The sequence below is a fragment of the Protopterus annectens genome, chromosome 8.part0 (genome assembly GCF_019279795.1).
Source record: "Protopterus annectens isolate FY-2018-M chromosome 8.part0, PAN1.0, whole genome shotgun sequence".
NCBI classification, from domain to species: domain Eukaryota; kingdom Metazoa; phylum Chordata; order Ceratodontiformes; family Protopteridae; genus Protopterus; species Protopterus annectens.
The window spans coordinates 241,772,778-241,790,846 of record NC_056741.1 but is presented as its reverse complement, the minus strand read 5'-3'; the positions used below and the strand labels follow the sequence as shown (position 1 = coordinate 241,790,846).

At 38.1% G+C, this 18,069-nt stretch overlaps 1 gene segment (V, D, J or C); it reads left to right on the top strand.

The window, feature by feature from the left end:
• The first annotated feature begins 4,042 nt into the window (after window positions 1-4,042).
• LOC122808002 lies at window positions 4,043-4,927 on the top strand. The segment is given in 2 exon segments: window positions 4,043-4,120; window positions 4,386-4,927. Coding segments are annotated over 2 exon segments (345 nt in total).
• Window positions 4,928-18,069: the final 13,142 nt, after the last annotated feature.

Below are 18,069 nucleotides of genomic sequence, written 5' to 3'. Positions count from 1 at the left end.
ATACATATACATATACATATACATATACATATACATATACATAGCATGCTTCCTCACCCCAACCCTCAAAGTCAGCCCCATGTATATGTGCCTGATGTGTGATTGTGTGAATGATTTCAGTAATGTATTCCAATTTGTTGGTCCTAGACAAGCCATAGTAGCCTTCTTTTTACACCTCTGAGACCTGTGAGAAAAATAAATAAACAATGACCACACTGTCCACAGCTCAAACACAAGCTGTAATGACTTCATGTGCACACCTCTAAGGTTTGACTGTGATGAAAATTAAAGTTGTAATAACCACACAATCCCCAGCCCCCCCCATAACCTACAGCAGCTTTCTGTACACACATTTGAGCAGGGCTGGTTTTACAATGGGCGTGGTTGAAACCAAAGGCTGTTATGAGCTTTATCCTAAAATGGTCATATCTCAGCACTGTTCAGGTTAAGCAGCTCAATCAGAAAACTGATACATTTTTTTCTCCTCATTTTTCTTCAACCAGCAGCAGCTTTTGTGAGGGTTCCCACAGAGTCAAAGATGATTAAGGAAGCCCCCAGTATCCATGTATGCAGTCTGGTGAGTGGGAGGCCACCATACTCCAAGAAGATCTAATTGTCTGAATGTTCTGTGATATATTTTATGTCTTACTTTTGAAATATAATTACTTGTTAGGTACATTTTTTACTGATACCCAGAAGAATAATGTCTGTGTCCTGGCATTATTGGGCGCGTGCATATATAAAAATCAGTGATATTTCTTACATACACACATAGACACACACAGGCATAAGCCATAGCGATACTAGTTTTGTACTTATTTCAGGAAAAAGCAATACATTGTGCAGCGCTGGTACTGCCACACTAGATCAGTGGCTGCTGCTCAGCAGTCATCAAACAGCAGCAGGGGTAAGTCACTTATTTCCCTCATTGAGGAGTAATGCATACCTGTCACTGTCCCTGATTTCACAGACTTTCCCTGATTGTGTTCATACTTTAGCTTTCTCCTTTGTAAAAAGTTTGATTTGCTGGTAAATCGTTCAGGATTACAAACAGTCAATCAATCCAGACATCTGAGTTTTATACTTATTGCCCAAAAATACGTGTTGATGCAAAAGGTGTCATTCTATTAACTTTTTAAGTGAATTAGAGTAATATTTAAACTGTAGTCCTGATTCTGGGCCTTTATTCTATTATTTTTGGGATCGCACTGAATTCATAAGCAGAGGAATTGAGAGTTATAGTATTTGGTGTTCTGCTTATAGTTATAAAACTCCCTGAAAGAGAAAATCATCCCTGATGATCGGAAGTATCAGCTCTTCTTAAAATCCAAAGTTTGCACTGAGATAAGTCACTCTGGGCTGCTGATCTCTCTAGTGCTTACCTTGCTCATGTTTCTTATCAGCTTCATCCTAACAGGGTCATAACACAGCCCTGTTCAGGTTAAAGAGCATAATTAGGAAATTAATACATTTTTTCCTCATTTTTTCCACAACCAGCAGCAACTTTTGTGGGGCCCCCACACAGTCAAGCATGATTAAGGGAGCCCTTGCAGCCATGGGTATAGCAGGGACCTAAAGCTGGCTATGTAGTTAGTTTTAGTGGAGAAAATGTCATAGATTCATAGCTTCATAGGTAGGTACTAGGCTATCAGCCCTAGGGCCTATACAAGCCTAGCCATAACGATTCCTTGGCTATTGCTTCCCACAAGTATTTACTTTCCTGGACCCCTGTCTAGCAGGGCTACTGATATGATCCCTGGGGTGAATTTCCTATCTCCCATCCAATCGTTAAGGTTCCTCTTGAAGATGGCCATTGAGCCACTCTGCCTGACATGTATGGGCAGCCTATTCTAGAGTATGGGGAGTCTCTGGGTCAGGAACCTATTTCTCCAGCATGTTCTATTCATTGTGATGACAAGGTTAAGATCACCGGAGTGTGTGGCTTGGAGGGTTTGGGATTTACTTAAGTGTAGCATGTCCAACAACTCTGGGTTTGACATGGCCTTGTATGTTAGGCAGAGATCACCTCTGAGTAGGTGATATGCGACAGAGTATAGCTGGAGTTTCTTTAGATGGTCAGCATAAGGCATCTGCTTTAGACCTGTGATTCTTTTTGTGAGGTATTTCTGAGGCCTATCTAGTTGCTGCAGATGTCTTGTGAGGTACATACAAAATGGGGCATTGTATTCTGTAATGGGTCTAATGAGCGATGAGTACAGGGGAACAATTACCTCCTTTTTTCTGGATGAAAAGCCCTTAGTGATGAGGTGTGCCACATAGAAGTATTTTCTAACTGTTGTGGCTATGTGGTTATCAAAGGGGAGACCACTGTCCACCTGTGTTCCTAGGTCTCTTATCACACTTTTGGTGTTTAGTGTACTGCCACCTATGTGGTAGTTCACAGGTACGTGTTTTTTCCCACAGGGGACAACTATACAATTTTTGGCATTTAGCTTGAGCCCATGGCTCTGGCACCAGGCATCTGTTTTGGTAAGGCCCTTTTGTAGAATATCCACATCATTTGGGGATTCAGTAATGGCTCCCAGCTTGCAGTCATCTGCAAACTTTGTAAGCCAGAGTCCCTTAGTGTTGGCCTGTACTTCAGAGAAGTAGATGCCAAACACAAGTGGTCCCAGGACAGAACCCTGTGGTACACCACTTGTCACTTGTCTGGAGCTGGATTTGGAGTCAGCTACTTTTACAGTGTGTGTGTTCTGTCAGTAAGCCAGTTTGCAACCAGTCGAGTGATGTAGGGATTAATGTCCAGCTTAATGCCCAGCAGGGGTTAACTAAGCCGGGGCACTATGTCAATGGTAAAATATTTAATGGAATTCTAATGCCTGTTAGTTGACAAAACACTGTTAATACAACCAGAAATATCTTTGCATTTTAAAGGGGATATAAATAAGAGTTATTACCCATGTGGTTTATTTAGTACACACGATTGCTGTAGTAGGTTTTGTTGGTTTGACAAACATGTTATAAAACATCAGGATAAGATAACTTGCTGTGGTTGGGGGCCCCCAGCGACCGCAGGGTTCGCTGGTGCCTAAAGACAGCTATGTTACTATGAAAAGGACAGTGGTTACCCTCCATGAATAAATGCTGCTGTCAAATGCACATGCACAATTCTATGAGCTGCAATTGTAATCTAAAGTGAAGTTTGGACTCTGAAATCAAGTTTTATTGTTATGCGTTTGCTAACCATGTAAGGCTGCTGGATACAACCTCTCTTTAGGGGGAAACTGGGGAGTATTATATGGCCAGGTGGCTTGCGCAGAATCACATAATGGGCAAAGAGAGGCGGAAGGAATCAAACCCTGTACATTAACTACATGGAGTAGTTTATTACCTACCTGGAGGCTTAATCATCTACCCCAACAGCCAGATTAATTTGCTTGTTTTTACTAACTTGGAAATGTCATTACCAACATATTCTTGCTGATAAGCAATCTAAGAATACATATCCGAAAAACAAATGAATGACAATGCAATTAAGCAACACATGTGTAAATGTGTTTGTTAATGTATCGAGAGCAAAGTCGGCAGTCACACTTGTAATGTCTGCCCTAAACTGAACTGCAGAAAATGCAGCTTATTCATTAATAAATGAATAGTAAATTGCTTTTCATGGAAATACTGACACAGAGAATATCCTGTCTTATGCAGAATGAGGAAAACGTAATCATCAGCCGTTGATATAAAAAAAGCAGTATAAACGTTAAGTGGTATGTACTCTGAGGAAACTCCTAAAGATTAACGTTAAGTCTCTCGAAACCTGTTTTGCTGTTTCACTTTGGTTAATTTCACGGAGAACAGCAAAACATTTGTTCTGAAACTACAAAATATCAGTACCAAAACCAAAAAGCAACACGAAAAAAACGAACATTTTGAAATGACATACCCTCCCCAGCCAACTGAAAACATTTCTATTTGGAGTATTACCTCTCGTTTCAGCACCACACATCTTCCTATGAAAGGAAACACGTGGTCTGCTTGCTTAGCACAACTGAGCCTTTATATAAATCATATTGATTTTGAAGCTCCAGATTATCCCCCCTGGTGGGTTACTAAACAATGTTCAGAATCTCCGTCTTCTGGTTAATCCTAAAATTGCCATGTAAGAGAATTGGATGCCTACTGGATATTAATAATTAATATAAACAAAACAAAAAAAGAAAAGGGAAAAAAAGAAAAACAGTAGAAGTAATAATAGTCAACAAAGCGAATGGTGTGTGATATTCAATATGTAATAATTAACAGGTTAATTTCCTGTTCCTTAATGATAGAAGCAAGACAAGCGCATGATGATGGGGGGGGGGGGCATTTAAAATTGCAGCGTTCTCTGTTACATTTTTATTTTATTTATATTTTATTCATTTCAGGCTTCTACAGTTTGCTTCATCAGTGGCCACGCACTGTGACAAGTGCAGCCCGAACTTCAGCTGAAATGCACTGTTACCAGAACGACACGGACCACGGCTGGATGTACTGGTACCAACAGCGACCTGGCCAAGGGTTACAGCTGGTCGGTACCTATGCTAGAGCCAATGCACCAGATTACCAAACTGGGTTTACAGTCGGTTATGAAATCTCCAGACCGGTAGATAAACACTGCATCTTAAAAATCACGAGCTTGAAACCTGAGGATACCGCCACCTATTTCTGTGCTACAGGTGCACAGTGATACAAGCACAATGGATCACGAAGCAAAATGTACAAGTGCAAATTACTTCAGCTCAAGACCATGTGTATATGCATACGATTTCAGGACTCACTGTGTACGGATACTGAATATACGTGCCTGTAAAATGGGGGTTAACTGCGATGCCAGAAACACCGTAGCGTTCATTTCCATAAATGGTGCTCCCTTCTTAGTAAAACTGGACATTCTGAAATGATGATATTGATAATCATTACGATTACATACCTCTGTTACTTCGGAAACTGTATTAATTCAAATTCTCATTTCTACAAACTTTTAAGTTAACAATAGCAGTATTTAAAAGCTGTTCATAATTTGGGTCATTTTCCCAATTTATTTATTTGCTTGTTTCTCTCTCTCTCTTTCTTTCTTTCTTTTTTCTTTCTTTCGTCTGATCTTAATTCTGGATGTAAATGGTTGAGACCTATGAATCAGCTGTGTTTCATTTCCCAGAGAACTATGCAGGTGTTGCAAGACACCAAACATGAGTATGAGTCAGGGAGAAACTCTTAGTGTTCCAGCACCTGTTGTCATATACACTGCCACACTTTTAATCTGTGAAATGCGCTGTTACATGCTGCTTTACTCATTAAGTGCTCATGCTGCAGTGTAGCCTGTAATGCTGATGACATTATTTTTCTGTTATGCATTTCTACACTTTCCTGTACATTCCATTGTGCTTTATTTTGCACTCCATTTGATTGGCTAATATTCTGTATATCCTCTGCCTGTTAAGAAGAAAATCCTAAACACTATTGCAGGTATCTTATGAGATTGTCTTTTATTTCTCTTATACCATGACAAGTATAATACTGTATGTTATTTTTGGTTCCAGGCCTGCTGTATTGTGTTGTCAGTGTTGTTTCCTATTCTGCTGAAGCTAGCTGTATGAATTTGCATCTTTGACTGGAAGTGCTGATTTTTTGACTATAGTTAAAATTATTTTATTTTTAACATTTGCATACCCCTTATATTTAGGCGACTACATAAAAAAGTATGTTTAACAATTGCTTTTCTCTTCCATTAAGTTTGTCAGGTCAACTCTGCTTATATCATCGTTGCCACCTTGCAGACAGCTAAAATGTGGCATATCCAACCTCTGCCCTCTCAAAACTAATCACTGAGCTAATTATACCATACCCTAAAGGGTGTATTATGTATTATATTGCATGATTTTTGTATCTGTTGTCATATTATACACTCAGCATTTTTTGCATGTGAGTTTGTCTGTATGTAGGTATCTGTGTTTGTGTGTATGTTTGTGTGTGATCTAAAAAATAATGTCTAAAGATAATAATATCTGAAGACTACTTTATCTAATGACATACTCACTGAATCATATTAAGAAGTTCACTCCAGCCTCAGGGAGGACAACACAAGACAGGATAGATGAGGATTAGAGGCTGTCCATCCTGTTATCTAATGCCTAGGGGCTACTGTGCTTGACATATAATGGAAGTTTGTTCCAGAAATGGGAACATGTTAGAATATGACTCTATCATGTCTATGGGCACTATTTATCTCTTGATTGTTCTATGTAGGAATAGAAGGTCAAGGAGGATCAGATATCTTATAGCTTGAAAGGCTAGGCAGAAATTCCCATGGAAGAGTCTGTAAGAGAGAAACTAAGAACAGGTAGAGGTCTGTCTGTCTGGAAAATTGAGGGTCTTGAGCTCACTGATTTTTTAATTAAGAATCTCTGAAGTCTGTCAAGTTGATTGAAATGTTTAGACAAGTGCTGGTGAAAAGGTGACACAGTATTCAGTGCGGGATCTCTTTGAAACATGAGTAAAGAAGAAATAAAACTTCTTTGAATCTAGATGATATGACTTTAGAAAATAGATGAGTCAGATAAAAGGGATTTCAATATCAAGATTCCTTTATTGTTATTGCACAAACTACAACAAAATTATAACAATCCTAAAGGTGCATTCATGCATAAAAAACATAATTAAAAAGAAAACAATACAATACAATAGAACAGCTGACTTATCGCACTGATATATTACACATGTAGAATTAAAAATACAGTTGGTAATGTTAAGAAATAATGTGCAAAGAATGTAAACATGCACTTATAGTACAGGAGTGACTATTATTTATGCTAGTCATAAAATGGTCAATATTAATGTTGACATTATTCAATTCTCATATGGCTCTAGGGTAGAAGCGGTTCTTAAATCTGTTTCTCCATGATGGAATGGACCTAAACCATTTGCTAGAAGGCAACAATTCAAACAGGCAATATCCAGAGTGGGAAGGGTCTTTCAAAATATTGGCTGCCCTGCTAAGGCAGAGAGAGCCGAAAATTTCCTCCAAAGAGGGCAGTATGCAGCCAATAATTTTCTGGGCAGAATTTATCATCCTCTGAAGGGCTGTCCTGTCTGCCACTGAGCTGCTGGCACATACCACATAGAAATGCAGTATGTCAGCACACTCTCAATAGAATAGCGGTAAAAAGACACTAGCAGCTTCTCCTGAAGATCAGGAAATGGAGTCTGTGCTGTGCCTTCTTATCCAGCATTGTAGAGTTTCTAGACCAGGCGAGATCTTCAACAACAAGTATACCCAGAAACTTAAAAACAGGAACCCTTTCCACATGGTCTCCATTGATGTATAATGTATTGTGCCTCCGGAAGTCTATTATGAGTTCTTTTGTTTTGGTAGAGTTCAAGGCAAGATTGTTTTCAATACACCATGCTATCAGTCTTGGGACTTCATGCCTATGGGCTGTCTTATCTTCTCCTGAGATGAGTCCAACCACTGTCATATCATCCTCAAACTTAATAATGGTATTAGTAGAATGAAAAGGAACATAATCATAAGTTTAAAGCATATGCAAAACAGGGCTGAACACACAGCCTTGCAGAACACCAGTGTTGAGTATGAGTATGGAGGAGAGATAGGACCCTAATCTAACCATCTGAGGGCGGTTAGTCAAAAAGTCTTTAATCCAGTGGCAGACATGTTATGATAGTCATAATTCAATGAGTTTGGTGACCAGTCTGTCCAAGATGACTTTGTTAAAATCTGAACTAAAGTCTACAAAGAGCATCCTCACGTAACTCTCCTGCTGCTCAAGATGAAAAAGTGCAGTATGTAAGACAATAGAGATGGCATCTTCTGTAGACCTATTTGTTCTATAGGCATAATGTTGTGGATCAATAGTGACTGAGAGGCTATTTTTGATGTATCGCATGATCAGTTGTTCAAAACACTTCATAATAACTGGAGTAAGTAGTCATTAATATTGCTAATGGCAGGTTTCTTTGGCAGTGGAATGATTTTGGTAGACTTCAAGGAGGATGGAATGGTAGACTTAGATAGCAACAGGTTCAAGAGCGTTGTAAAGACCTCAGAAAACTGGTCTGCACATTCTTTCAGAACCCATCTTATCATGCAATCAGGGCTGGCAGCCTTTCTTGGTTTAACCATTCTGAGCACACACCTCACATTATGCTGTTGCACTGTAAAGGTATAATTGTAGGAGGTTGATGTGGATGATATAAGACTGCTAGAGCTCATCTGCTGGGGCATAGATATGACTGTCTCTGTTGTTTTCACCTCAAAACAAGCAAAGAAATAATTAAATTCCTCTGCCATCGAGGCATCTATATCAACAGCCATACAGTTACTGGTTTTATAATTGGTGATGTGCTGGATGCCTTGCCATAGTCATAGTGGGTCACTGTTGGTGAAGTGGTCCTCGATCTTCCTCTTATAAGCCACTTTAACTTCTCTGATAGCTCTCTTTAGGTTGGCTGTAGCTGTGCTCTAAAGGGCTCTGTTGCTAGACCTAAAGTCCGCATTATGATGCTTAAGATGAAGTCTAACCTTTGTCATTCAGGGCTTCTGACAGTAACATTGTCAACACAATGTTTTATATAGCAGAGTACAGTTGATGTGTATACTTCCAAGTCCTGATCCTCAAAAATGTCCCAGTTAGTCCTTTCAGATCAATCCTGTAACTCCAAGAATGCTCCTTTTAGTCACATTTTAACAGTCTTTATGGTAGTTTGAACTTTTCATCTGAGAGGAGTATATGCTGGAGTCAGGAATATGGATACGTAATCTGATTGACCTAAATGAGGCAGCTGTTTAGTCCTGTAGCCATCCTTGATGTTTGAATAGACCTTGTCCAGTATTCTCTTCCCCCTAGTTACACATTTAATGTGCTGATGAAATTTAGGGAAAACTGTCTTTAAATCCATGTGATTGAAATCACCAGCTATGATATGAACAGCTTCAGGGTGAATGTTTTTCTGCAAGTTAATGATCCTAAACAAGTAGCCTAGAGCTATGTTAGCATTAGCATCCAGTGGAATATAAACAGATGTAACTATAACGGTAGTAAACTCCTGAGGTAGATAAAAGGACCTGCATTTAATTATCAATTACTCCAAATCAGGAGAACAATGACTGTCTATAATCTTTGTGTTGGTACACCAACTGTTATGTACATAAATGCAAAGCCCCCCCACCTTTGCTGTTACTGGAGCTCTTATTTCTGTCCCAATGAAATTCTGTGGAAACTGCTAGGTCAATGGTTGTGTCTGGTATACACAAGTGTAGCCACATCTCTGTAAATAATAAAATACAACAATCTCTTATAAATTTATTCTCTGACATCTGTAAATGTAATTCATCCATTTTGTTTATGATGGAGCTGGAGTTAGCAAGAAATATGCTGAGAAGAGGTGGTTTCTACAGATGTTTCTTTAGCCTAACAAGTAGTCTGGATTAGCATCCACACTTTTGCTTCCTATATCTTCTCCACCTTCATCACTTTCTTGATCCAACAATAATCTACAGAGAACCCAAAAGCCTTGCTATCACCTCTGGTATGTCATGTAAATGCAGAAATTTACTCATAGCAGCCTGATTGTACAGAAATCCAAATTTTAAAAGATCTTGGTGACTATACTTAAGATTTGCTTTACTAAACTTAACAATGACAAACAGACATATAATCAAAAACACACATAACAAGTACCGAAAAGGGGAGCGTAAAGCCACTGTGTCTGCATGCACCACCATCTTCCTGTTCATTATCTTTTGACTGTGGAAACATAATTGTCAAAAGATAATGAATTATCAATAAGGTTCATAGGTTAGTACTAGTACTACTATGAACCTATGAACCTATAATGAATTATCAATAAGAGTACTCGGATTCCTTAAAACAGTGTCTGATTAGAAGGGTATGGCACTTATAAGGTATGATGTAGAAATATTTTGTTTAACAAAATGAAAGATTCTACATTTTTAATATTTAATGTGAGACCATTGTCCTTATACCAGTTAACACAGTCTAATCCATATTGGAGCAATTGTGAGTCAGTAAAAGATTGTATGACTATACCCAATTCACAGTTGACTGCAAGCATAAATAATTATGGACCAGGAGAGTTATCTCAAATGTCTGAGAAATATATGCCAAAAAGGAGAGAGTTCAACCTGGAGCCCTGTGGTACACATCTGGTAACTTTTCAAAAGTAGCACTTATGGCTCTAACCACATGATGTCTGTCACACAACCCATTAGCTATCCATTGTACAAGAAGGATTTAATATTCAGATTTACAAGTCTGTCAATAATGCCAGTACATGGAATAGTGTCAAAGGACTTGACCAAGCCCAGATATGCTACATGTACTACATAACCACTATGCACTTCTTTGGTGACTTTTTCAAAGGAATTAACATGGTTAATGAGGCTGGAATCCCTATGACAAAGCCAAATTGTTGGGAGTTCAGGGTTAAGAGATTTTCAGTGTTTATATTAATGAGTCTGAGATAGTACATTCCATAGTTTTACACATGAGGTTGTGAGACTAATGGAACTATAGTTATCAGTGTCCATGGTCAGGCCACCTTTGCTTAATGGCATTTCGGTATAGAATATATAAACATATAAATAGATATATGGAGACAGAGGTGATGCAGCATATGGGGTGTACAGCTTCAAAAATGGTAAAAAATAGCTCATTGCATTGTTTGTCATGGGGTACATAATTCTTCTAGAAGTTTGGTCAGATTAAACACTTCATGTAGGTCAGAATTCACCCTTAGTATCTGTGCTGTTAAATTACCATATTGACAACATCCATATGTTGCAATCATGTCCAGCAGATTGTTGGACTGATTCAGTAGATTCTGAGATGCCCTTGAGACTTTCAGATGTGACTACTTACACGGGACTAAAAGAATGCAAAGTGATGTGTCGCAGAGCTCTCAGAAACTGACTTGTGACAGCTTGATGTTGTCTGAATTTTATCATGACCATTTGCATCAATTCGTATTTATCTTGAGCAAGGAACGCTTCCATCAACATTTAATCAATGACTGCTTTTAGTAAATTATTAAGGTTCTGATGAAGTCTCCGAATGGAGACCAAAGTGCTTAATCCATGACTTTCAATGGTTATAATGTGTTTTGTTTCCAGTGATATCTACTACTCTGTGGAATGCTTTTAACAGAATAAAGTATTTCTGGTCTAAATACGGCTGTATCATTTTGGATTTTTGAAGACCTCCTTTATTGTTTACCGGATTCGCACTACTGTTTGTGGCTTGTGGTGGACTTTGGTTACCAGTATAAATTATTAAGGTTGACAGTTGGAGAAAACTTCATAATTCATCATTATACCAGAGATAGAAAGAGTATATCTGCTTGTTCAATATATTGATTCAACAGTTTTCTTATTTTTTTACTACAGTCAGTATAGCTAGATGAAGCAAGCTAAATGAAGCTCATTATATTTTAGTTTCTAAGCTGTGCAAACACTGGAGATAAACTTTTGGTAAAAAACACTGAGAGTTACAGACAGTCCAAATGATAGAGGTGAAAATTGAAGGTAATACTGTGCTAACTGGAATTTTGAGTTTGTTTTTCTGATGGTCTCAATGGAATACCAAGATAGGAATCATTGGCATCCACATTTGCCATATGACAGTTTTGCTGTGTGAAGGAAAGTGCAATATTCACAGTCATCATCCCGAATAGTTTTGTATATATGAACTTGCCTAGATTTAAAATGCAGAGCTGGTCTTTTTTGGAACTAGGAAATGTCTGGAGTAAAAATATTGACTTCTTCATCTGGATAGTACCTTTGTATTGTTTTTTATCAAGATTTAATGTAACATCTGAAAGCTTGTTCACATACTAACACCAAACCTACACACTGTAAGACAAATGTAAAACCTTTATGTAATATGGTGCTCCAAAAAATCACTTCCAAAGCCACAAAGACCTTCTAGGTGTAACACTGTAGATGTGCCCAGTAGCCATTGATGAAATTACCCTGGCACTGATGAAGGCATTAAAGCTTTGAGCACAGCAAGAGGAACTGGAGAAGGCACCTAGCAGTACTAACTATATACACGTGCTTACACACCATCTAGGATTCCATAGAACAATGATGTGAAACCAGTATAGGCCGTCATAAGGAAAGGAGTGCAATTAATACTACGCAGGAAGATGATTCTGATGCTTCATTTCTGGGAGTACTAGAGAAAGGGAATGGGTAAGAGAAAATTATCTGCCATCTTGATTATCTGTCACTGAATACTCCTTACCCTGATAAAGTCGGAACTGTAATTTATTTGTTTCATTTTATATTGCCTTTGCTGATGAAACTGTTGATATGATATTCATTCCTTATGAACTGTTCATATTTGCAGTATATCTCCTTTAACAGTGAAGAATAGGCATATATATACAGTCCTTTAAAGGAAAGTCTAGTTTTTTTTTCTTTTTTTTGAAATCAATAATGATATTATGTGTTGGTTGACCATGCAAGAAAGTTTGTGTTACTGAAACATTACGTAATATATCTCTGACATCCTCATTGTACCACTCTGTTCTCAGTCATACAGTTCTAAAAACTGTATGACATAATAGGCCCCAGTGAAACATTTGCAGCATCATATTCATATGTCAGCTTGATAGCTCCTCTTTTAACTTCTTTCTTCATTCTAATTGTAACATTATTGCTAGAAATACAGTACAGATTTTTCATAAATTTGATCCAAACTGGAACATTGTTTAGAAAACATAGGAACAAAATAATTGAACATATGAGCTAAATAGTTAAGCACCATAAGAACTAAGGTATTGGAAGTATATACTATTTTACCATATTTATCTTGTATGCTAGAAGTCTTATCAAAGGGAAGGATCCAAGAGGATGAGCTTTTCCTCTCTGCAAATTGTATAAATGTCAAAGTTGCAGGTACTACCTTATGTAAATTGTATAAATATGTCAAAGTTACAGGTACTGTCTTGTGTAAATTGTATACCTATGTCAAAGTTAGATGTGCTGCCTTATGTAAATTGTATAAATGCTGTCAATTTAATAAAGACTTATACATCCTTTTCAATTTTATTAAGGGCAGGGGCTTGTGTATTAGAACATTATTTGATTTCAAAATATTTTGAAGTCTTTGAATTGCCCACTTTGAAGTCTTTGAATTACCCACTTTGAATCTAGGAGCCTTATTATAATTTATATCTCAAATCAGGAGAATAGAGATTCTTGGCAGGTCACTTGAAAATTTGTCTTTTATACATTAAAGTGTCCATAAAAATAATCATTTCCTGTAAGAACCTGAAGATGATAGGAGAAACTCTTCTTATAAGAAACTTGAAAAGTAGTACAAGTATTTGTATCACATAAAACATTTTCTTTACTAGCTAGGTAAGTGGAAGGTGTCCTCTGCCTTTTTTATTTGTTGTCCTGTGAAACCTATAAAGGTCGGTGTCTAAACTAACATTCATCCAATAAATGTGTCAACATAGGTCCCTTATGTTTCATCTTAGTTTCCTGGACTTTATTAAAATCCAATAAATGTGTCAACATAGGTCCCTTATGTTTCATCTTAGTTTCCTGGACTTTACTAAAATCCAATAAATGTGTCAACATAGGTCCCTTATGTTTCGTCTTAGTTTCCTGGACTTTATTAAAATGCTCCCTTGCAATGGTCTTATGATCTAAAGAAAGCTGGATTCAAGCAAAAGCCAAATTAAATTGCATGGCCAACCACCACATTTCATTACTACCTTGGTAACTGTAAAAGTGCTGGGTCCCTCCACTGTTGTGAAACTTGGATATAATACGATCAATGGGATAACAGCACAGGTATCCATGAAGATGCTGTAAAGGTCTTACCTTTTCTCAGTATTGAGTTAACTGAGGATGGTTTTCTTACTTTGTTTAACAAACACAATACTTGTTTATGGAAGTCTTTAAAATGTCAGTACTTCCCACATAATGTGTTTTTGCTGCTTCCTTTCATGAGTCACCTTTGCTAATTTTAACAATTTATTCCTTTTCTGCTGTTTCTTATCAACTTACTAGTATCCAATTTTCTTAAAAAAATAAAAGAGCTGACATATAGAATATTTAAAAAAAAAACAAATCTACTTTTAGTATTTAGAAGGACAATCATCAACTGCAACCTTAGTTAAGTTATTTTATTTATGTTTGAGTATGCCATCCTTTGCATGAGACTGGCGGTGATGAGGGCATTGAAGAACTGAGAACAAGAAGAAGAACTAGAGAAGGCACCTAGCGGTACTGTCTACATACAAGTGCTTACACACCATCCAGGATTCCATGGAACACTGATTTGAAATCACTATAGCCCATCATAGGGATAGGAGTACAGTTTAAACATTTTGCCAACCTTCCAGGACTAAGCACCCTGAGGTTTCATATAACCTGCCACATGCTTACTGACAGCCATTTGTTTCTACCCCAGAATGAGTTCACATGTAGGAGGTGAAAATTCTTATTACAGCTGGAGGCAAACCTCTCATACATAGTGGTTATCACTACCCATACTAAAAAAATACCCATATACAGCAAGATAAATGTAAAACCATATTGTGCTAAGGTGCTTCAAAAATCACTTCCAAAGCCACAAATACCTCCTAAGTGTAACACTGTAGACATTTGCACTATAGCCAAACCTCAGAAACTCACTAACATGCATTGTATACCACATATTATACAATGACTGGCCATTAACATTCTAAAACGAGCACGCTGATTGGCCAGCCAAACCAGCATGCTCTTTGTAAATCTGAGAATATACCAGTGGAAAAAGGTCCGGTCGCCTGGACTTTTTTCTGTTGGTATATCTTTAATTTTAACTTTTTTTTTTTTTCAAAAAAAAAAAAAAAAACACAAAATTTGTAGTCTGGACTCTGGACATATGAGAAAGACACCATGTAGAAAATACAAGGAAAATCAGGTACGCTGTTCAAAACTAAAGACACATACCTGATTTCCCTTGTATTTCCTCTATTCTGTCTCTCTCCTACCCTAAACTTCCCAAACTTTTTTTTTTAATTAAAAAAAAAAAAAAAAAAAAAGGGAAAAGCGAAGCAACAGACATCCATTTTTCTCCATTGCTTATTTTCCTGAGCACTGATGTACTGGGTATGCATGGGAATGCAAGTGCCATACGCATGCGCAGTACATCAACACAAGGAAACAGTATACCACCAGCTGTGGAAGAACAGTAACACACGTTATACAAAGACATTATTTAAGAAAAGTAAGTATTTTTTTCTTAAATAATGTCATGTTATAATAGCAATAACCGACTCCGTGGTTGTGGTATATTGAAATTTACCCACATTTGGCTTTATTTAATCACTCAGGCTTCACCCTCATGATTAAACACACCAACCGTGGGTATATCTTCATTATACAATGACCCCCATTAATATTCCAAAATGTGCATGCTGATTGGTCAGCGTGACCATTGTAAATCAGACTTATGCTAATGGAAAAAGGTCCGGTCTCCCGGACTTTTTCCATTAGTATAAGTTTTTTTTTTTTTTTTTGTGTGTTACACAGCAACGGAGAACAGAAGAGCTCCATTGCTGTAATCTCGCTATGTTAAATGGGTTTAACATAGCAAGATATCTTAAAAAAAAAGCAGCAGAGATCTTCCTTTCTCTGTTGCTTCTTTTAAAGCTGTCTCACTATGTTAAACTCATTTAAACTCATTTAACATAGCGCTACAGCGTTAAAAAAAGCAACGGAGAAAGAAAGATCTCCGTTGCTTTTTTTAAAGCTATCTTGCTATGTTAAACTCTTTTAACATAGCGAGACACCTTTTAAAAAGCAACAGAGATCTTCCTTTCTCCGTTGCTTCCACACACAGCTCTGATGTACTGCGTAAGCATACGCATGCGCAGTACATCAGAACTGCCACAGAATACCAGACAGCTGCGGAAGGGCAGCATGGAGACATTATACAATGCCATTATTTAAGAAAAATGTTCCCAAACGTTGGCGTTCTGCATTTATTCTTCCACTTCATAAGGGTGGCAAAAATTGTAATGTCTCCAATTTCCACCCCATAGCCATCCTCTCCCCTGTCTCCAAAATTCTTGAAAAATGTATCCACCTGCAGCTCTTGCCATTTCTTACCAAACACCAGCTACTCTCTCCCACGCAACACGGCTTCCACCCAGGACACAGTACTAACACCGCCATTCTCTCTTTCTTACATTCTGTAAACTCCGCCCATGACTCTGGTAATATGGTATCTTCTGTTCTGCTTGACTTATCCAAAGCCTTTGATACCATCTCTCATACCCACCTTCTAAGCCATCTCTCCAATCTCAACCTCTCTCAAACAACTCTCTCATGGTTCTTTAGCTGCCTTTCAAACAGGTCCCAAGTCGTGAGATGGGGCCAAGCCACCTCCTCTTTCCTTCCTACCCCTACCAGAGTACCCCAAGGTTCCATACTTGGCCCATTGCTATTTAATATCTTCATTAATGACTTCCACAAAGCCATTACTAACACCAAAATTGTGCAATACGCTGATGACACCACTTTGATCTGCTGCGCTACCAACCTAACAGAGTTCCAATCTCTGACACAAAAAGCCTTCTCAACCACTGAAAACTGGATGCTCCAAAATCACCTCTCACTAAATGCCAATACAACAAAAATCCTTCTAGTCTCCCCCTCAAAATCCTCCCCTCTTGACAATAACTCCCTCCATATAACCAGTCTCAATAATGCCTCCATCGAGATTGTACCCTCTGCCAAACTTCTTGGTGTCACAATTGACAATCAACTAAAATTTAACACTCATATCCAGGTAAACATCAAGAAAACACACATAAAACTAGGCCTACTTTACAGAAACAACCACTTCCTCTCTCCTTCTACCAGACTAACTCTTGCCTCTACCTACCTCCTTCCCTCTCTAAACCTTGTCACCACAATAAACAGAACATGCTGGAGGGATAGATTCCTGTCCCAGAGACTTCCCATACTCTGGAACAGACTACCTATCTATGTCAAACAGAGCTCCTCATTAGCACTCTTCAAGAAAAATCTTGATGATTGGATGGGTAATAGGAAATTCACCCCGAGGATCACTTCTGTGGTTCTGCTTGACAGGGGCACAGGAAAATAACTTTCTTGGGTGGTGAAAGCCAGGATACATTTTTGGCTAGGCTTGTATAGGCCTTAGGGCCAATAGCCTAGTACCTACCTATGAACCTATGGCGCTCCTCTGCTCACTAATTTATCTTCCACACTCACCTCCAAACTTGAAGTTTGTTATAACAAAATTTCCAGATTTGCTACCAATGCCAAATCCTCCTCTCATCACTGCACCGCCCTTCATTCTCTAAACTGGCTTGAACTTCCTAACCTACTTGACTTTCTCCAAATTACCACAGCCCACAAATTACTATTCCAACCCACTAACTGCCCTGCTCTATCTAACATTCTACAACCTTATACCCCTCTCAGACCCCTTAGATCCTTTCACCAAAACCTGATCATCATTCAAAAACCCAAGTGCCCAGCTGGTCAGCTTTTCCTATCCTTTACCCTAGCAAAAAAATGGAATGCTCTACCCTCCTCTCTAAGGACCTGTAACAAGCATCTTATCTTCAAAACTCAACTTCATTCCTACCTCTACCTGAACAGGAAATGCAACTGCACTCTTCCACCCATACCTCTCATGCCCTCCTCCCCCTTTACTCCAGGCTAACCTTTTCTTCCTACCTTACTCTCAATCCACTGATTCATTTTGTAACTAGATAATAACATCTAGCCTTTATACTAAAAGCTTGTTTGTTTATTTTTCTGAACAATAACTGTAATTGTCTTTGACTTTTTCTTGTTAAAGGAACCCATTGTTTGTACTCTAACTCTTTGATATTTTCATGTAATTAACTTTGCTATGTGGAGCTTTTCTCCCCGGGCCTCCACTGAAAACGGGCCCTTAAGCCCAGTGGACCTCCCCGGTAATCAAACTGGAATAAATAAATAAATAAATAAATAAATAAATAAATATTTTTTTCTTAAATAATGTCATTATA